At 41.7% G+C, this 22245-nt stretch overlaps 2 protein-coding genes across 2 annotated transcripts in view; both read right to left on the bottom strand.

Moving 5' to 3' along the window:
- The window catches only part of LOC308687982 (uncharacterized protein), a gene marked incomplete at both ends in the record, with an annotated part of 163079 nt that overhangs the window by 69063 nt on the left and 71771 nt on the right, over window positions 1–22245 (bottom strand). The window lies entirely within an intron of this gene.
- Window positions 15071–22245, bottom strand: part of LOC308687467 (protein NLRC3-like) — a 30518-nt gene continuing 23343 nt past the window's right edge. Inside the window, exons 5-7 of the mRNA XM_081360038.1 lie at window positions 17796–17969; window positions 17484–17530; window positions 15071–17401 (exon numbers count right to left, since the gene is read on the bottom strand). Of these exons, the coding sequence (XP_081216164.1) occupies window positions 16872–17401; window positions 17484–17530; window positions 17796–17969 (751 nt within the window). The 3' untranslated portion in view covers window positions 15071–16871. The remainder of the gene's footprint in view (window positions 17402–17483; window positions 17531–17795; window positions 17970–22245) is intronic.

The raw sequence follows: 22245 nt of genomic DNA, 5'->3' as shown, positions 1-22245 counted from the left end.
TGTAAGCACAAAACAAGTCATTTGTGATTGTATCTAATTTATTGATCCGGAAAGATAGATTAGAGACACAGGAAAACGAGTATTTTATTGTTGATGTGACGTTAAGAGCGCATAACAGGGCGCTGTGTGAATGAATGGAAATCTAAACTCACGTTTAGTTTGTATAAGTGTTTTGTTGTTATTGTTGAAACTGCAGTAAACGAATTTAAGATTGTCTGTTGAGACAAAAGAAAGTCGCCTTACAGCGCACCAGGACAGAAGTAAGCGTTTTCCTTACTTTCTTCCTAAAAGGCCTTGTTATAGCTAGATTGATTAATTATTGCGTGTTCCAATATTAAATCAACTAAGCTGTCTCCCTAGGTTGACATTAGAGTAGCTAACTAATGTACCTGTTTGTATTGACTCACTTGGTGAAGTAGATACTGTTACTCGTGAAACACTACGTGTCCGAGTCTGATTTGAATGGGAGTTTTGTTAATCTTGATCAAGTAAATTGATGCAGTAAACCCTGCATGCTGTGTTGCGTGTCCACAGAAACTGACACGAAGAATTCCGATCCGCCGAGATCGCAATAACGTTATTGTTTTAACAGTGCATCTGCAGTGCACGAAATATTTTGCCTCACTCACAAAGAGCTGAGATTTATTGAGCGCTATATCGTAAAGAATAAGCGCCCAGTGTTTGTGTAATACTGAAATGCGCCGCCATTTCATGTAATGTTTTAAACTTTGTCTGCACGCAGACATACCCACGTGCGTCTTGAACTGTATGGCTGTGCGTCACCATAGTAACAGCCGTGACACGGAAGTCTTAAAAGATTTTCGGGTTGACCCTTAAGTGCGCATGCGCGCACTGTTGTAAACAACTCAGGTGTTCACGGAAGTCTATGCTAAAGCCATTAGCCTCGTAGGTTAGCACAAGCATTGGTGTGGCTCGCTGAAGCTGGATGCAGTGTGTTGTGTAGCAGTGTTGAAATGATTTAACCTTTTCACATCTCCACTCTAACAATCTGTGAACATTCCCATTTTATGTTTTACTCTTTTTCACCTCCCTCTCCCCATTAAAGGAATTTTGACTCAGAAGTATTTAATTTGTGACGAATATAGGCTACAATTAACTAGAGTTAAATCTAGGCTAATCGTAATCACCAATACCCTAAGCATTACATTGGCAATAGCTCTTCAATTGTGTAATAGGAAATCTTGACCTTCAAAGTTTAAGTAAACCAGTTACCAATTAGATCAGCCATTTTATTTTTCTTTATTTTTGTATTATTTTATTATTATTCATTTTTTTCTTCCCTTTTTTTTATTCCTTTATTTTGCTTTATTTATTCACTCTGTTTTATTGTTTATTTCCCATTTTCATTTGTTTTCTCTCTCATTCTATACCGTCATAAGCGGTTCCTTTGCATGTTAATTATTATTAACGCTTGGATTACACTGTTAGTCTCATTTCTTTTAAATAAATAACGAGGAACTTCATCGTTCATTTGTTTTAAATAAAGAGACGACAATAATTAAAATTTTGTTTATTTACTTTTAATTTTACATTAATTTTCTTTTATTTTTATTTTCTTTTATTTTTATTTTATTTTTGATTAATTTTGTTTTCAAAATCTCCTATTGCCAGTATTGTTTTCCCTTCCGCTCCATTTTCCCTTCTCCTATCTTCAGTGGGAGCAGTAATGTATATATTTATTGACATAAATGTATAGATAAAACACTCTGCGAGTTTAATGATAAAGTGGAAACAACTCCCTTTTTACATTGTTTTATTTAGGTGTGCACCAAATAAAAGCAGCCTTTAATCGCAGTAAGGTTTAGTGGATTAGCATATTACCATAGCATAACTATTGGTCAACTAGATCCACATGCTAATTGAGTCAGTACCCCTTCCCTCACTTGCATTTAACTCCTTCCTTGTCTTTTCTGCTCTTCTCTCTTCTACCCATGATATTTCTGGAACTGAACCTGTGAGAATCAATCAGTAATTACAGGAAGTTTTCAAAAGAAATTGTTTGCAAACATTCTGTTCAGTTTTAACAGTCGAATAAATTGCAGAATAAGTAAATAAATTAATAAATAAATTGATAGGAGGAACAATAAACGACTACCGCTCACTTAACGCATTCCAAAAAAAAAAAAAAAAAAAAGAGCACGTAACAGGTGTATGGTGTCGATCCTATAAGAAGGAGCACGATTATTGTCGTTAACACTTTCTACCAAGAGGAAGTTATAACAACAATAATACACAGAATTAAGAGATTCCAGGTACCTTTCAATTTGACCTTCATTGAAGTATCTCTATTGAATTATTTACAAAAAAAAAATCTTCCCTTCCTTGAGAATATTACTATTATTTTAGTTTTAGTTCTTTGTTTCACAGCCCTGATTGCTATCTACTGTCTTTGAGTACTACCTTGCTTTGTCTGGTCTTTGCTCACTCTCCCTCCGCTCAGCTGTATCCTCCAAAGCTGTATGCACTCTTTTCTCCCACAGAGACTACAAGTAGCAGTACACGTCAACGGAGGCCCACAGTTCCAGCAAACCACACTTAACCACCCATCACATACTTAGCTCACACACACTTTCACAGATCTGTGCCAGTCTCTTTTCCAGGTTTCCCTACCTTGTGCCAACATGTCTCGCACTGATGATCACACCACCCACTGGGAAGACTTAGAGAACTGGTTAAGTATCATGACATGCAACTTCTTGCCCCAGGCTGCCAACAACCTACGACAGCACACGCAAGAACAACTGGATGCCAACATCTCTGACATCACAGCACAGGATCCAACTCGCAGCTACAACCACAAAGAGATAGCAAAGATCACTGGCTCCCTGAGTCACACGCTGATAGCCTCACTCAAGCTGAGCGATGAGCAAGAAGCTCACCTCCAGGAGCAGCTGACTCGCGCAAAACAACGCATCAAGCAGTTAGAACTGGAAGCACAGGACCAACAGGAAGGGTCCGATGAGGTGGAGCCAGGCGCCAAAGATGAAATCGAAAGGCTTCAAGAAACATTGACAACCACCAACAGAGAATTAGAACAAGCTAAGGCTGCCCAAGATGATCTGGCCAACAAGTTACAGTATGCAGAGCAGCTACTGGAAAAAGCCAAGACTGACTTCAGAGACAAGAACAGCCGAATAAAGGCCCTTGAAAACCATCTTGAAAGGTCACGAAATCAGATCAGTGACTTGACTCAACAGCTCGACTATGTAAAAGAAGAATCCGACTCAATCAGAGAGGAACTCAAGCATGCGTATGAGCTGCACCCTGAGCCAACCAGGACAAGGCGTCCTCTGGTCTCACCCCTGCCCAGCAGAGCTGCGTCCCCTATCCTGGGACTGCCACATCAAAGAAAAGGTGAGGAATCACCACCAAAGCCCTATCCAGCTGTCATGGAGGAGCGCTACCCTGCTGACAAGAGAAGGGGGCCTCTCCGAACCGACTACGAAGCTGCACATGGCCTGGAACTAAAGGACCTTGACAAACTGGCCAGGAACATCAACAAATTCACCCCAAATGTGGCAGGAAGTCAAGATGTCCAGGCCTACCTGCAAGATATTGAATTCCACTTGGAAATGAGATCCAATGTGACAGACAGAGACAGACTTTATTTGCTTCGAACAACATCCAGTCCTGAGGTGCGAAGTTTCTTGGATAGACAGCCTACCCACACCAAGTCAGACTTCCACCTCCTCCGAGAAGCCCTAATTAAAGAATTTGCAGACCCAGAGGCAGACCAAGGACTGGTGGCCGCCCTAGAAACCAAACAAGGCCGGCATGAGACACCCCAAGCCTTTTACAACAGACTCAGACGAGCGTATTTTGGTGCACGTAATGAACCTGACATGGAAGAGGACTTGAACTTCAAAACCCTCTTTCTGAGAAACCTCCACCCTGGAGTAAGCCACCACCTAGGCGTCATGGCCTGTCCTCGCACAATGACTACACAACAGTTGAGGGATTTGGCCCACAAAGCCTATGGCAAACAAAAGATGGCCTCAGAAAAGGGAACCAAACCACCAGCAGTTTGTGATTTCAACACTCAACATCAAGGATTAGCCCTAGAGGGCACCCAGCATCACGAAAGCACCAAGCTGCCATCTAAAGAACAGAGACAATCCTCTTTCAGAAAAGAACGGGACTCTCATGACAGTGTCAGACCCAAACAACCAAACAATCACTGGCACAAGCAACGAGACACGCCACACACGTCTGGACACCACTGGGAGAAATCATGGGACCAGTCATGGCCGCACGAAAACCGCTGGGATAATTCACGGAACCAGACACGGTCGTATGGAAACTCAAGAGGAAAAGGGTCATGGGAGGCTAACTGGACGTCTAAAGGAAAGCGACACACGTCCCCAGGAACAACTAGCCCAAGGGGTCGACGACGAAATCCACCCAGGCATCAATCAGACCAACCCCACACTGAGTACACACAAGAACAACAGACTGCACCAGGTATCAGTTCACAAGAAATGATGCAGATGTTCATGAAAGAATTCTTCAAACGCAATGAAGAGGACAGGAAATGGGAAAAGAAAGACAAGTCAGACTCAGCGTGACTAGAGGCGAAGCAAGGGAACAGTGACCACCTGGTACACATCAGCCAGAGCAATAACCACCTCTCTCACATTCACCACCCTCAAAACACGACAAGTAACGCTGCCATAACACCATTGTCAAGGAAACAAGAGACTGGACCTGAATGCCTAGCAACAGATTCAGAACCTGATCCGACACATGTCAACTCAGACCACAGAAACCTCCAAGAACCAGAGGAGGATGGAACCACTCAAGTACCAGAAAGCGCCATCTTGGTTGTCTGTCACCCCTGCGAGCAACAGCAAACAAACCACAACACTCTACCTGTCTCAACCCAAACTCCAGTTCCTCAACTTCTGGGTGACCTCATCGAGAAAGGTGTGGCAAGGAAGTTCTACCTCTCCATCACACTAGAACACCATGTCAAACTAGAGGCCCTAGTAGACACGGGAGCCGACATCACCCTAATGTCCACTCAGCTCTTAGAAGAAATTCAAGAAAGAACCAAAAGAACCAGTGGAACCCTCAGACTTCAAAAGTGTGCACTCAACGTTCAAGCCTATTCCCACACGGGACTGCGGTTGGAGCAGGTGGCCCCAATCCACCTGACCGTAGGACCAATGAGCCTTATACACCCTGTGTACATCTCGCCGTTGGACACATACCCTCTTCTCATCGGCAAAGACCTGCTGAATCGCTTTGAGCCCTTAATAGACTTTAAGCAACTAAAGATATGGGCCCAAGTTCGGGAGCCCCTTCCCTTTCACTCACAATGCTCCACAGAAGCGCAGTGTCAAGTCACAGACACTGGCTCCAGCTCATTGAGCGAAAACTCAAGCCCAAGACAAAAGCAAGTCTCAAACTTGGTGCCACATGGCAAGAGTCAAACTTCTCTTCTGTGCGCATTCAAAACCACAGAACCAGGCTCAAATGGCTTTCAACTGATGACAGCTATAGACATTCAAGGCATGACAGCACCTGACTCTGTGCTAGCCCTATGGGCCGAAAACTCAGCCATCAGCCTGAAGCTCTTCAGAGCCTTAAAGAAAGACAAACCTGAACTGCCACATGCCACCAAGCATAACCGCTTCCCTTTGAATCCATGCTCCTTAACCATGATTACCTCTAAGACTGTCTGTGCCTTAGACATGTGCTGGAACGACAGACACCTAAGTCACTACTTCCTCGTTGTCCCCGACCTGCCACACGATATCTACATCGGAGCAGACATTATGGTCAGACTCAATGCCTACGTGGACACTTTGAACGAAGCTATATGGGCTCCCTTGTCTCGCCAAATAAGCACTTCAGTCAACCTCAAGAATCTCCAATCTGGGCAAACCATACCAGAAGTATGTGCCACGACCAATGAACAGGAGGTCACAATACCTGCCTACACCAAGAGTGTCAGTGTCCGCCTTAACATGCGACCTGGCCAAAACCTCAACCACAATCTGGGCTTCTTCGAGCCTTCCCGTAACTGCTTAAAACTGGGACTGACTCTAGAAGCCACACCTCTCATGGAAGTGTCATCTCGTGCTGTGTATGTACTGTTCAACAACTGTACCGCCAATGACATCAAGATCCCCAGAGCAAGTCACCTCGGATGGCTCATCAGCCAAACATTCCATGACTTTGAGCTCTCTGTACCTGTCATAGGCCCCATACCAGCCCACTTACTGCCAGAAGAAAGCATTGACCACAGAGTTTTCACAGCACCCCTCAAAACCATTGCCATCACCTCCATCCTGCCAGTGTCCCAAGAAAACGTCTGCAGATCAGAACTTACGGATGACGCACACCTCGCTGTGTACACCATCTCAACACAACCTGTGACAGAACCAAACGAACTGGTAATCCCCACAGTCAAGGGCCTCTCCGACGACCCTACGGTGGAAGAGCCGTATGCAGGGTTCAACGCTCAGCTCCAACAAATTCTGAACGAGGCAGACGCCCTCCACAATGACACTGACCGACAGGGACTTCACAAAGTCCTGTATAAGTACAAAGACTCCTTTGCAAAAGACTCTTTGGACTGTGGACTCACCAACATCCACACGGTACGCATACCGACGCACCCAAGTGCGCCACCAACTTTTGTACGGCAGTACAAAATTCCCATTGCATCATATGAGCCCGTGCAGGAAATCATTGACTCAATGTTGAAAAACGGAGTCATCCGTCATTGCAACAGCACCTACTCAGCCCCCATCTTGCCAGTCCTGAAACCCAACGGCAAATGGAGGCCCACCATAGACTATCGTAAGTTGAACCAACAGGTGCCCTTATCACGATGGCCCATGACACAGCTAGACCAAGAAATTCCAAAAATCAAAGGTGCAACAATTCTTTCAACTCTGGACGTCGCTTCAGGATTCTGGACAATTCCTGTACACCCAGAGGACCAACACAAACTGGCATTCACCTTTGGGAACCGACAATACACCTTCACCCGGTGCCCCTTCGGGTATGCCAATTCACCAGCAGAATTCAATATCTTCCTCAACAAAGCATGCCCTGATGCACGAACCAGAGGCAACCTTATCTACGTGGATGATGTACTCATGAAGAGTACCAATGTCGCTGATCATCTGAAGGAGATAGATCATGTTCTGAACCAACTAACAAATGCAGGTGCGAAGATTGCTCTCCACAAAGGACAGTGGTGTAAAACCAAAGTAAACTATGTGGGCTTGCGCATCGGACCTCAAGGTATCGAGCCACAGTCGAGCCGCACCCAAGCAATTCAGAACATCAAAACGCCCACTAATGTGTCAGAACTTCGCAGCTTCTTAGGCGTATGCAATTACTCACGACAATTCATAGAGAACTACTCAGACATTGCACGTCCACTCACTTCCCTTCTCAAGAAGGACCAACCATTCGTGTGGTCAGAAGCTCAAGACCAGGCCATGAGTGAGCTAAAACAACGCCTCTGCTCTGCCCCATGTCTGGCCTACCCTGACCCAGGGAAAGAATTTTACCTGGAAGCTGGATTCTCCAGACAATGTCTCAGTGCGGGCCTATACCAGCTCCACGACAGAGATAAGCGAGTGGTCGCCTATGCTAGCAAGACGCTGCTTCCACCAGAGTCCAAATACTCAGACTGTGAAAAGGCTTTGCTCTGCACGGTGTGGGCCATTCAACGTTTCTCAAACTACATTGGTGCCCAAAAGGTCATCATAGAGACATGCCACCAACCTGTAACTTTCCTTAACAGCCAGCGAATCAGAGATGGTGTGGTCACCAACGCTCGCATAGCCACATGGCTGATGACACTCCAAGGACGTGACGTCGAAGCACGCTATGCCCAAAACCACAAATCATCCTTAGGCAATGGACTGGCGGCCTGCCAAAACTGCTCCGACGACACCCCAAACGCATTACCTGAACCTAAAGAACCTCCACAACCAGCACAAACCAACCACAGATACTTTGAGGAGAACGTATGTCAAGGGATGCCCACAGCATATGTTGACGGCTGCTCATATAATCACCAGGGTAACCTCAAGGCGGGAGCAGGTGTGGTCTGGCTCAACGACAACCCCTGCCCACCACAACGGCTCCAACTGGGCCCTCACACATCACAATATGCAGAAATAGCAGCCATCCTCATCACCCTCCAAATTGCTGTGTCTCACGACATCAAAGAACTCCTCATCTGTACTGACTCAAATTATGCTCGACTGAGCTTCACATGCCACATACCAATATGGAAACAGAATGGGTTCAAAACATCCAACAACAAACCTGTCAAGCATCAAGATCTCTTCCAAGCATGCGACGACATAGTCACGAAACACGACATGCTCGTCTATTGGAAAAAGGTCCGCGGTCACTCACGGCAACCAGGGCAAGACAAAGACTACAACGACCAAACTGATGCCCTTGCCAAAGCTGGCGCGCTACATGGTGATCCTTGGACTTTTAAACCCCTCCCACCCAGCCCATGTGTTTCTGTCATCACACGCCACCAGCACGCACAAGCCGTGCAAAACCCCGCCTCCTCCCAAATCAGCATCTCACCCCAAATTTCCAATGACGACATTATAACTCTCCAAACTTCGGATGCAGCCATCCAAACTATTGTTAATCACCTCTCTGACCCACAATCAAACCCCATAACCACCTCTGACCTTGCTGCTTCCTCTGACCTCCGGCATCTTAATGCACTCCTGCACATGCTACATCTAAAACATGGCATACTTGTATATGCCCCTGATGAACTCACTACGCCCAAGCTTGTTGTCCCTCAGTGCCAAAGGGGGGTTATGCTCACACATTCCCATGATGCACCATGTGCCGGACACCACGGCGCCAAAGCCACTTATGAAACGCTAAGACAAGTGGCATACTGGCCTGGCATGCAGCAAGATGTAGCAGAGTATGTAAAAGGGTGCCTGGTGTGTTGCCAATTCCAACCTGCGAACCCGAACCACAGAACACCACTACAGCGAAAAGGAATGTCCTTCCCATGGTCGGACCTCCAAATCGACTGGGTCGGACCCCTACCAAGGTCAACAAGGGGTAACAAATATTTCCTTACCGTCGTCTGTGAATTCACAAAATGGGTAGAGTGCCTTCCCGCTCCCAATGATACAGCTCAAACCACGGCCTGCCTCCTAATGAACCATATCTTTTCAAGATTTGGACTGCCGCTGAGAGTGAACTCTGACCGCGGAACACATTTCAGGAAGTCTGGAAACTCCTGGGCATACAGGCCAAGCTTCATATCAGCCACCACCCTATCGCCTCTGGGCAAGTGGAGCGTTCCAACCGAACCGTGGTCAGCATGCTAAAGAAGTATGTGTCTGCGAACCAAAAGGATTGGGATATCAAGCTCCCGCTAGTGCTAATGGCTATCAGAGCAACTCCTAACAAGTCCACTGGGGTGCCACCCTTTGAGCTAATGACGGGACGGCAAATGACACTGCCGCTCCACCTGCTCTACCAGCCAGGTGACATGAGCCTTGTCACGGCATATACCACCCACCAGTATCTTGAAGAGTTGCATCGCCATCTAAGAACCGCCTTTGCTTTTACGCAACAACAACTACAGAAAAGTGCAGAAGGTCGCAAAGCCTATTACGACCAGAAGGCCTCTCACCAAGAATTCAACATCGGAGACAAAGTGTGGTACTACAGTTTTGTGCAGTCACAACAATCGGGTCCCCATCGCCTGTCAAAGAAGTTCCTGCCTCGCTGGACAGGACCCCATGAAATCGTGGACAAGCTCTCACCTGTCGCATACCGAATCAAGATGAGCCAAAAGCGCAATGAGCCAGTCCTACGTTGGGTCCACCGAAACCAGATAAAAGGGCACTTGGGCTCCAACAGACAAGAAAAGGGGGAAACCAAAAGTGACTGACACAGATCAATTACACCACACACTACACCCTATTTCATGAAACACTCAATTGTCTTCATAAACACCTTACTCAGAGTTGTTCAACTGATATGCACCCACTCTTTTGAGATTGCCCCACTAACAAGAAGTAATTACTAGAAGTCATTACTAATGCTCACTTTCTTTATTCCCTTCCTTCTCTTCCACTCTCCACTCCTCTCACCTAAACAATCTTAAACCTACAGAAACTTGGTATAGGGCCTGACGATAGGATTGACTCACTACGTCCATCTGTGCAAAAACGTGGATTGCAGAGTCCCGTGAGCTACCCGTCATGGCACTCTCGCAACCGATTAAATAATTATAACCATGCAGTTGTACGTAGATCCTCCATACCGATGATTTAGCTTCGATCACCTATCAGGCGACGAATCTCATACGGAACGCGAAATTCTAGGAAAAACGCTGGCAACCAAGAGCGAGCAGAACCAGATCCCGAATCTGAGAACTCGACCAATTTAATTGGGATTACGCCCCTACCCGTGCGTCGCACAACCAAAACTAGGGTAATCAAGAAAAGCCACCATCATCATCATAATTGTTAACCTGTCGCGCCATAGGCCCACAATATTCTCAAAAGCGAAATCTTGCACCAGAACTCAGCTAAGTGATGGAGTGTTGTGTTGTGTTTGTATGTGTTGTCTCTCTCTCTTTGCCTATTTTATCCAGCGCTCGCCGATGTCCTCACCTGGAACATCACCGACCGAAAGGGGGAATATGTAGGATTATCCTTGAACAGTCCATTTCATATTAACCCAACACCACATTCCACAGTTCGGAACGATTCCCCAGTGAATCATTAGTAAGTCATAAAACACAGTCATGGTGCCGAGATGGCTAAAGGAGATGTCACCCCCCTTTCCCTTGTTGTGTGTGTCTAATCTCAAACCAGCGATGCCAGGACAGCAGGAAAAGATTCCTCTTTGTTCCACAAACTTAAGACCAAATGGCCAAGAACCCTGTGGTGACCCCAATGCATAAATCCACAGCCTTATCAGGAAACGAAGGATGCTAAAGCATTCTTATGGCCCAGAATCACCACAAACCCTAAACCAGGGGACACCCCCCTTTCTGCAGTTGTAAATTCCAGAGACTTTTGTCTCCAAAACCAATAGACTGAAATTAACCCACTTGTGGTTTAATACAAACAACGATCTCAAAATTGCTTCCAATAAGCTGAATTGATCACCAGTATTTACCTCACATATATCTTAAGTATCATGTATATTTTATGTAACCTGTGGAGTTCTTTCTGTGTGTTTAACTTTCATTACAGCCTATTTGTAAGGTTTTCTACCTCAGTTACAGGAACTAATCACCAGAAGTTGCCTCATACATGTGTATTCTCTGTAGTATGTATGCTGTATATTACTGAAGTTAATTTTGTGTGTTAAACACTTATCACAGCAAAATCCTTATTTAGTTCCACCTCCACTATGGGAAGTATATGTATTTTGGTACCTACTTGATGGGTAAATGATTTCTAGAATGTTGATATAAAGTAGATGTGTGTAGGATGCACCATATTTAAACTATTAAGTTTACTTATTAAAGCGTTTAACTAAACTCTCAGGAGTTTGGGCACACGTGATCATGTGGACTTTACGCTAATTACATGCAAGAACCGGAGAACGGGGCGTAGGTCCCGCCCAAGACAATATCTGATTGGCTGTCGCACTAGGAAGGACGGGTCAGATGGACACGCTTATAACCCAATGACAAGCAGCTATGAGTTGCTTTTTGCCTTGCTTTTTGCCTGCCTTGTGCCTCGCTTTTGCAGTGACTTTTGCTCTCGCTGACCTTTCCATCGTCCAGCGTGTATTCTTACATACTCTTCAAACCACCAAGAGCTCACGCAAAACTCATCAACTCTTCCGTAAGATCCTTCGCTGAACTTCGTCAAAGAAACCCCTCTCAGAGTCGCTCCAGACTCAGAGGAAACTCCGTTGCATAGCAACCCGCAATCCAGGAAATCCCGCGAACGAAGCGCCACCCGGCAAAGCCAACCAACCACTCACCATCGAGTGCTGTCCCTCAGAACGCATCATCGACCGACTGCCAGCCAATCAGCGCCGAAGAGATTCCCTCTCCAGCAACTTCGTCACAGGGAACGCACGCGCTCAGGAGCATCTAAACGCAAGTACACAATTCTCCTAATTCTGGCTGAAGTGAACTGGTGCAAATCTTATTAAGAAAACGAACTAAGATTAAAGTGCTAGTAGTTTGATTCTCTCAGGTTGCGGTCAAGAAATAGTGTCTAACGCTAGACATTTGGGACTCCATTCACACTCCGTTAATAACATCACTCTCTGTCACTGTTTGAATGAATGTTTGTGTGTTTTTGTTAGTTTAGTTTGTGTGTATTAGAGTAGTTCAATAAAGTCTTGGTTGATTTTACATACAAGCGTCTTGTGCTGTGTGCTTACAAGTTACTGCCTTAAACTAAAAAGATTTTGCTACCTTGCTCATATTAATCAGTTATCATAACTTTATGGTATTATTACCGTAGGCCACGGGATAATATTCTGTCCAGAATTGATAAAATACCCTAATCTCAACTTATCGGTGGACGAATAGTTGATAAAGTGTTAAATATTAATTCTGAATAATTTGCATAATAATTCGGTTCTTCCCTGTAATTCAATCCCCTTTGAGTTATATTGATCTTAATTCCCTTATTAATCTTACAATGTTTTCATCACTTAAAGGTGCTGTATGTAACTTTTCTACTAAAATTAATCCTTTTTTTATTGCCTGTGTGCGAAGGGGTTGTAATTTTAGGTGTGTAACTGTTCAAGTCTCTGTCTTTAGATCAGTGTGCTCAATAATGTGCCTTTTTTTCATTCGTTATGTATCTTTGGATTGTGTTGTGTTGTAAATAAAAATCAAAACAATCAAAAAGCCACTCTTTTAATCTCTCCACATTATTTGTTCTATATGAAGGTAAATCAGTAGCAAAACTCGAAAGCACGTAGATTTGAATTTGAGAACTTGTACAATAAATATTGGTACTTGTACATGAACATTTACACTCACAGCTCCGATGTGAAAACCTGTAAAATAAAAATCTGAAGTTGAATGTTGAAATTTGCACTCGCATACAATAGTCACAAACCTGTATTCTGAATCTGAAGCTGCAGACAAGTAGACACAAATGTGTAAAATGCCATTCACAGAAATACAACGACAGACACAAACTTGTAATATATATTTTGCGTTTAATCTTACGTTCACATTCGCGGTACTACCTCAATTAGGCACTTGCAACTTCTCAAATCTGTCACTGCAATTTAAAATTTCGCGCCTTGACTTTTGCAACTCTTTTCGCGATATATCAGGTGCAAAACTAACTTGTGCACTTGAAACTCAGAGGCGGTGAGAGAGAAAGGGGGGCGGGAGGAGGGGGGGTCAAAGGAGCCGTTTTATTGGTTGGCACCTAGCCAATGAAATGGGACTTCGATGATGTCACGAAACCCGCGTGCACTGAAACGCTAACATGGCTTAATAATGCAATGCATTAGACTGATATTAAAAGAAATAAACGATATTATCAAACTCAGTAAACACAATGCTAATAATGCATTCTACAGAATAGCAGATGAGCACAGAATATGAACGCAACACGTTTAATTGAGACAGTGGTATTAAAAGACCAAACTTAGGAAACACCATACAAACAAAGCACACAGAAAAGCAATTGAGCACAGAATATGAGCGCAACGCGTTTAATTGTACGTTTCCCTCCCATAGAAAACCAAGAAAACGCTTAATGAGGCTTAATGGACCAACAGTTATAAAATAAAAAAACAATAACAAAAAACACATAATTCGTTACATTATTAATAAAACACAGGCAGCAAGTTTATTTGCACTGAACACACATTTGCTTTCTTTCGTCATATTCTGTGCTCATCTGCTATTCTGTAGTATGCATTATTAGCATTGTGTTTACTGAGTTTGATAATATCGTTTATTTCTTTTAATATCAGTCTAATGCATTAAGCCATGTTAGCGTTTCAGTGCACGCGGGTTTCGTGACATCATCGAAGTCCCATTTCATTGGCTAGGTGCCAACCAATAAAACGGCTCCTTTGACCCCCCCTCCTCCCGCCCCCCTTTCTCTCTCACCGCCTCTGAGTTTCAAGTGCATAAGTTAGTTTTGCACCTGATATATCGCGAAAAGAGTAGCAAAAGTCAAGGCGCGAAATTTTAAATTGCTGTGACAGATTTGAGAAGTTGCAAGTGCCTAATTGAGGTAGTACTGCGAATGTGAACGTAAGATTAAACGCAAAATATATATTACAAGTTTGTATCTGTCGTTGTATTTCTGTGAATGGCATTTTACACATTTGTGTCTACTTGTCTGCAGCTTCAGATTCAGAATACAGGTTTGTGACTATTGTATGCGAGTGCAAATTTCAACATTCAACTTCAGATTTTTATTTTACAGGTTTTCACATTGGAGCTGTGAGTGTAAATGTTCATGTACAAGTACCAATATTTATTGTACAAGTTCTCAAATTCACATCTACGTGCTCTCGAGTTTTGCTACTGATTTACCTTCATAGTTCTAGTTCCCTCACAGTCCCATTCAGCTGATAAGGCCATTAGAGGAGGGTGTTTGTCTTCCCAGGTGTGAAACACATCAATATTCATTATGATTCACACCCTCCCCGCATACAGATTTCTTACCCAAAACATGTCTTACAGATTTTAAATCAATATATTGTTTTATGTGAATGAGTGGGCAGATCATGTTCACATAGTTTTGAAGCAAATATTTAAGCCTACCTGATTTAGTTTTCAAAAGTCTTGTGAACAAATAATCAGTATGGGTTTTATGGCCTTATTTCAGTGACTTAACAATATTTTTTTTCACAAACCACACATAAACGTAATTTTCTCAAAACGACATACTTTTACATACAAGAGATATTTACAGGTGTGTTTGTCCGAAACTTGAAACTGAGTTAAGGAGAGACAGAAAGTTATATTAAGCATTTGTAAAGATACTGTCAAATAAAATTTCAGGATTTTCAAGGACTTTTCAAACCCTACTTTTTTGGTTTTCAGGGACTACAATCAGAGATCTCACTTAATAAAACAATTTCTTTATTATCTTTAAAATTCTTAACAAGGTAAATAGATAAACAAAAATGGTACAAATATTAGCACATGCAAAGTAATGAGTGTGGCAACATTAAGTATGAGAGCATTAACAAAAAACTTTCAGTGCATAGAAGAACAAACAGAAAGAGGGCATAAACTTCTTATACAATTCTTATTAAGAAAATGTAATAACAGAAGAAAACAAATTATTTCATTGGTAAAATGTAAAGCATTTCATTGTAAATAACAAAAGTAATCATATTGCAATCTAATGACTTGTTTGCACAAAAAAATATTGTTTATTTTAAAGGAAATTTTTTTTTTACACAAATTACATATGTAAGGTATCCAAATTACAACTTACAACTTCATAATATATATTAAATACAAAATTTATAATGGCTATTATTGTTCAATAAATAATATTTTATATTGTAATGTGGCCGCACTTGGTATTGTACTGAGCCCCTAAAGGGACCTTTGCAAAAATAAAAAAATACAGACTATCGCGTGCGCACGAGAAACTATCACTTGCTCACGAGAGACTTTTTGAGAGAAAATCTTGATCAGCTGGGATACAACAACTCTCCTGGCCTCCCTCTCCTTCTTTTCATGCCGTTTCTGGTACCCTGTTTTATGTTTTCTTTTCCCCGACATTTTTCAGTCAGTCAGTCAGTCAGTCTCCTGCTCTTTCAGCAAGTTCATCGTTAACTTCAGGCACTGCCGCCTCAACTCTGATTGGTTCTGTTCACGAGCTGGGGTGGGACTTGCAATTTTATTGGGTCCATCTGATGTTTGTCACTGACTGAATAATTAATAAATACTTTAGATCGGACTAAACCATTTTTAGGGAGGTAAGAGAAGCAGATATTTGGAAAAAAATATTTAACCAAATTGCATGTTTATGTGGTTTTCATTTAAATCTCAGGCATACAGCTAATATTCAAATATAGAATTATTCATACAACAGGGGCCTAGTATAACTGCTGGATTTTGCGGGGCCTCCTTGGCAGCGGGGGCCCCTATAATTGTCACCACCTTTCACCCCACTAGCGATGTCCCTGGTCGCAAATGGTTCCTACCTGTCGCAACATTCCCTTCTTTGCATTCTCTCATAAAAATAACCTTTTTTTCATAGTAAAATCTAGATAGACTATCATTCTCAACAAAAGTATTGTTTAGCGCAAAATATGTTGAAGAGTAGTGGGCATATCATGTCTATGTATGTCATATATTCATTAAATAATCTATTTCCTCACAAAAACGGTTCTGTGAAGCTTCTTCTCCATCTCAATTGATATCTATAAAAAAAAAACAGACTCTGGTCTCCTTTCCTTTTTTTGGCTGAAGGTTGCAGGCTTGTCTTCTAGTGGCTTTTATGCATTCAACTGTATCCATACACTCTCCTCTCATCCCTTTTCCCACATTTGTAGTAATGACACTATAACGCAAAATGGAAATTGTAACACGTGGGCACGCAATAGTTTTCTCATGCGCACGCGAAAGTTCCTCGTGAGCACGTGATAGTTTCTTGTGCGCACGCAAAAGTTTCTTGTGAGCACGTGAAAGTCTGTATATTTTTTATTTTGCAAAGGTCACTTTAGGGGCTTCGTAGTATTGAGAAATGGTCTTTCAAAAATTCAAACAGTAGTACCTCTTCATAAATATGTCTATTTTCAAGGGTTTTCTAGAACATCATTTTTGTTGTACTTCGAGCACCTTGTACAAACCCTGCATGTTTCACTTGGTGTGTGAGAAATGTTCTTTGCTATTTTTGTGCTGTAGGTTGTTACATCTGACACAGATATACTGAGCAGTTAGAATAAAAAACCCCAATGCCAGCATAGAGGGGTTCAGTGAATATGGTGTTAAATGTGTGTAAGTGTGTGAGTGTGTCAGAAATGCTGTAGAAGGACAGAGTACCAGCTGACCAGTCCAGATACACTCCTACTCTATTAGATTGTGGTAAAGGTACAGGAATATCAATGCTGATTTTATCATACCAGACTGTGAACCTGCCTTTAATACAGCTCAAAGTCCAGGACTTTTTGTTGAGTCCATAATCACAGTCATCACTTCTTCCTTTCCTGCTGATTCCTTCATATGTCACTGCTATATCAACCCAGCCGCTCCATTCAGCCTCCCAGTAACAGCGTCCAGTCAGACTCTCTCCACATAGAACCTGTTCATAGTTCTCAAACCTCTCTGGATGATCCGGATACGGCTGTGGCTCTTCCACAAGAGTCGCCTTTCTGTTCTCGTCAGACAGCATGAGTTTAGCATTTGCTGTGTTTGGATCCAGTGTGAGAACACAGGCATCTGAACACGAGAAGAAAGATTAGAACTGTATCATGGACGGTTTTTAAGCTATTATTGATTCATATTGTGTTTGCAGACCTACATTTTCGCAGTCCCGGTGAAATCCTGAAATGTCCTCCATGATTCAAACTAGGCAAATACACACACCAGACATTTAAAAAAAGTGTTTGAGAAACAGCAACTCTTTAACACTAACACAAACAAATCACTGACTTGCATGTTGATCTAATGACAAAATTATCAATATCTACAACACCTAACCTATTAATAGCTACAAAAAATAGCTATGTTAAACAAGATGACATTGCAGTGTTTATCTTAACAGTTAAGGGTAAAACCAATCCCTCCTATACACAAGCACACACAAACAAATGTATCAGACAGCTAAACATACTTGAGTATCTGCAGTGAGCCATTTGGATCCTTCAGTTTGTCAGAGAGCAGCTGATCTCCTGATTGTCCTGGGTGATTGTAGCTCAGATCCAGCTCTCTCAGATGTGAGGGGTTTGAACTCAGAGCAGAAGACACATAACCACAGCCTTCCCCTGTCACCATACAGCCAGACAACCTGCAGAGAGATATGTATTATGTTGCATTAGAATTACATTGTTGCAGCTAATTTTTTTTAAATTCTTTACATTCTATGGTGACTGTTGAAATCAAATAAGAGTGAATAAACAACAAACTTTTTGCATTTGGGCACAGTACCAAACAAGCGAGTAATATTTTCCACTTAGAAATTGATAGAATTGATGAGCAATTTATAGCAATGTCTGACTTTTATCACTTAAGAAAAGCTTTGGCTAGATCAGTTTAAACATTGAGGGAGCACGTTATGATGTGGTGACATAGCTGACATAGCGTCTGCGATACATTCTCTTCCCATTCAGTCAGTTACGTTTGGCGTTACGTCAATACTGACGTATTGGGGGTCTAACTTGGGAGCCCCAATCATCTCTGACTAGTAAGTAAACGGGTCAATGAATATAGGCGAGTGAGATTTGCATGCTGAGCCACTCCTACCTGGACACACTGTTAATATTTGCGACATTGTAGTTTTTCAGTGAAAATACACCACAGTCAACATTCTTCTAACATTTTTATGACTTTTCTGACCTCAATAACCATCGGGCTCTCTAATTTCTAAAAGAAGAACAATGATAATAACTAAAAAATATAATTTCAAAATTGTATTTAAAATGTAACCAAATATATATATAAAAAAACCTTTAAAATTGAACTTTTTTCCACAGGATTTTGTGAAACTTTGGGGCATGGTTGTCAGGTCCTCTAGGGGTCTGGGGGCATGCTCCCCCTTTAGAAAATGTTGATCGTAAATGTAAAAGGTATCAATCAATTTTGTATATATTAAGTGTAAAATATGATACAACATGCTTTTGAGGAACGTTTATTTGTTCATCTCTCCATCATTATTGTAGGCCTATTGCATTGTATTGTGTTTTGCCCCCCACAGTAAAAATTATAGAGCTTTCATCATAACACTAATCATTTAAATATCATCTAACTAAGACATATTACTGGGAGATATAGAGTGATAAGTGATACTTATATGCATTTTATGTAAGTAGTCTCCCTGAGACTCCGGGGCGGATCTGCCCTCAGGTTGCCAGCTCCGCTGTACTGCCATACTTAATTCAGCCATGCGCACAAGATTTGCCCTGCCTCCGCAAAGCACACTGTCAACTAGTGGACTTGCTACAGACGCTGGGCGCTAATCGAATGTGCCTTTTTTAAACTGTCGTTGGAGAAGCGGGCCAAGAGGAAAGAGCACGTAAGTATTGTCAAAATATGCTTTATTTGTACATGTACCTATACCAGTAACTTTATGTTAATAGATTTTGTGCAGCAGATAATGGCTTGTTTATTTGCTGTTTTAATTATGAAATGCACCATCGTGGCAAGCCAAGTTAGCTTGTTAAAGTACATTAGCATTATTGTAGATCTCAGTAAATGTTAACAAAGCCTTTGGACGGGATTTCTTTCTTTCTGGGAGGATGGGCGATTACCTTAAAACCTGCATTTTAATCCAGTCCTGAGCGCATATATAGGTAATATTAATCTCCTTTCAAGTAATAATTGCAAGCGAAATTAAGCTAACGCTATACCAACTTGTTTAAAGCTGCAGTCCTATAACTTCTTTTGTGTTCAAAATTTAAAACAATTATATAATGAGCAAGTACATCATGAATCCATTTTCCTTTTTTTGTGTGTGTGTCCCTTTAAATGCAGATGAGCTGCTTCTCCCGGTACAGAGGGCGGAGCTTCAAGAGCTTGTGTGTGTGTATCTTTGTTAGCAGCTCAGATAACCTCACACAAACACACACTGAACATTTAAAAAACTTTTAGCCTTTTATGTTCAAACTGGAGTCAGACAAAGATGGAGAGACTCAAGAAGTGACAACATGTAGAATGCAACAGGACATTTCTGAATGGTTAGTTGATGAATTTATGTTGCTGATGTGGAGTTAACTATCTTCTAGTCATTGATTAGCATATTCTGTCATGATAATCTATAAATCACGTTCCCGGGGGCGTGGTTTATGTAAAATTTAGGATTAGTGATGTCACTAACCCGTGAAGAAGCACATTGTTGTCCCTACCAGCCATTTGTTGTAGCCCTTAAAAAGCGATTTCTGTAAAAGAAAATATCTCCCTTTGCTTTGAACTTTGAGCGTTGTAACTTTGAAACAAAGTTACATACGCCATAAAACATAAGCCAAAAACAACAACAACAGCAGCAACCACAACATGGAGGAGTTTGCAATACAGATGTTGTCTTATTTACAACATGACAATGTGTTGCTGCCGCGCTGGGCTACTGCATCTTATTAAGCAGCGGCAGAAACGTAGGAGGCTGATATGTGTGGCTTTATTCCATGCTGTCATCTCCACCGGTTTAAAACAAATGTCTCTGTTATATTGTTAGTATTGTATATTAATACAATTTTATAAATGCGTTATATCACATTTCATGTGTTGTTGTTTTTTTGCTGTTCACACTTTTTAAATCTGATCGAATTTTAATCGGATATGCACAAAAATCGGATTTTGGACTGACAGTCTGAACGTAGTCAATGACAACATTGACTTTTTTTTTTTTCATTAAATAAAAAAATGGTTTTGGTACATTTATAGTTGCATTTTATTTTCCTGTAAAACATATTCAATTCATTTATAGTCTGTAATTACCTACTTTTTTATAGTGTTTCATTGTTTCTGGCTTAAAATGATCTGTTTAGAGTTTTTCAAGTTTTGAATGATTTTGTTTCAAATTAATATTAATAAAGAAAGACTATATTCAGTATTCAAGCTTTTATAGAGCAATCTAGTTTATATAATGTTTGTCAGCTATATTTTAGATATTTCTGTAGCTAGTTTGGCCATATGATGCATTTTGGATAAGGTATCAACCTTAATGATCAGATCTGGGTTGGATGAGCTGCTTCATAAAGGGTTGTGATCGGATCTGCACCGGATGAGCTTCTTCATCAGCGGATACGGGTAGGGTCTGCCCCGGGTCTGGTCTGGATCAGCAATCATTATCTGTTCGGGATCCGTTGCGCTGTGCAAGTTTTGCGGATCCGTTCTGCGTTAAGTATGCACCTTACTGTGGAAGCTAAAACCTCAGTGCCTGTTGCCAACAAGTCTTGCTGCAGGTCTTTTGCAGTCACCCGAGGGTTTTTCTGAATCTACTTTCTCAGAAATCTGGTTGTAGCCATTGGTAGCTTCCTTTATCTGCCTCATTCAGGGAGTGTAGCCACTGTTCCTTTAACTTTGAACTTGCGAACTATGCTTCCTGTGGTGTCTCTAGGAACATTTAGTGCCTTCGCTGTATTTTTGTATCTTGTTCCTTGTTTGTGAAGGGCGATGATATAGATATATTCTCTTATCTTTTTGGATTATACTTTTGACTTAGCCATATTTCTAACATGCAGTCAAACCAACCCCGACAGGCTGATCAGGACCCCGACACTCAACAAACCTAGGCTACGTCTACATTAATCCGGATACATTTGAAAACGGCGTTTTCGTTTATAAAAGCTCTCTGTCCACACTAGCGTTTTCAGACGTTTCAGTGTGGATGAGAAATAAAGAAGTTATCGCACAATTCTTCTGACAGGATAATTTTATTTAGTAAAATGTCTCACCATTCACTGATGTGGTCCAAGTCGCTCGCAGTCACCATATGTTTGGTCTAAAACGCAACTGCTCTTATGTATTGCCGCAGGACAGCAAATGTGAGTAAATTCTGTCATCTTTGCAGGACTGTGATATGTGTGCAATGTGCTAAATATTTTTAGCAACAGTGTGAAAGTGAATAGCACATAACAGGCACAATACTGGTATAAACATGAATATCTATTGGTACAATATGCGTCACATGACTAAATTTACGTCATCGTTTTTAAATACCAACGGTTTCACAGTCCACACTACAACGTGAAAATGGCGTTTTCAAATGTATCCATTTTGGGGAGTGTTTTCAAAAAAGCTTTGTTTTCATTAATAAAAACGCTGTCTCAGTGTGGACGGAAGGCCAAAACAGAGAGAAAAATATAAGTTTTCAAACGAAAACGTATTAGTGTGGACATGGCCCTAGCAAATCAAACAAACCTGGTGCAACTAATGAAGCCCTTGATTAGTTGGATCAGGTGTGCCACTATTCAGGCGGTTAAATAATTTTGAGACTGCAGAAGTCATTACAAGTTGAATTTTCAGTTGAATTTGGGGAAACCACTTGAAACATTTGTTGTATTGAGCTATTTCAAATACTTTTGTTTGATTTGTTCATTGCAAACAGCTGAAAGTCTTTAACTTTTGCC

This window comes from Scardinius erythrophthalmus (assembly GCF_964197995.2).
Source record: "Scardinius erythrophthalmus genome assembly, chromosome: 3".
In the NCBI taxonomy this organism is placed as follows: Eukaryota; Metazoa; Chordata; class Actinopteri; order Cypriniformes; family Leuciscidae; genus Scardinius; species Scardinius erythrophthalmus.
The sequence above is the reverse complement of the archived record's forward strand: the minus strand, read 5'-3'. Positions and strand labels throughout refer to the sequence as shown.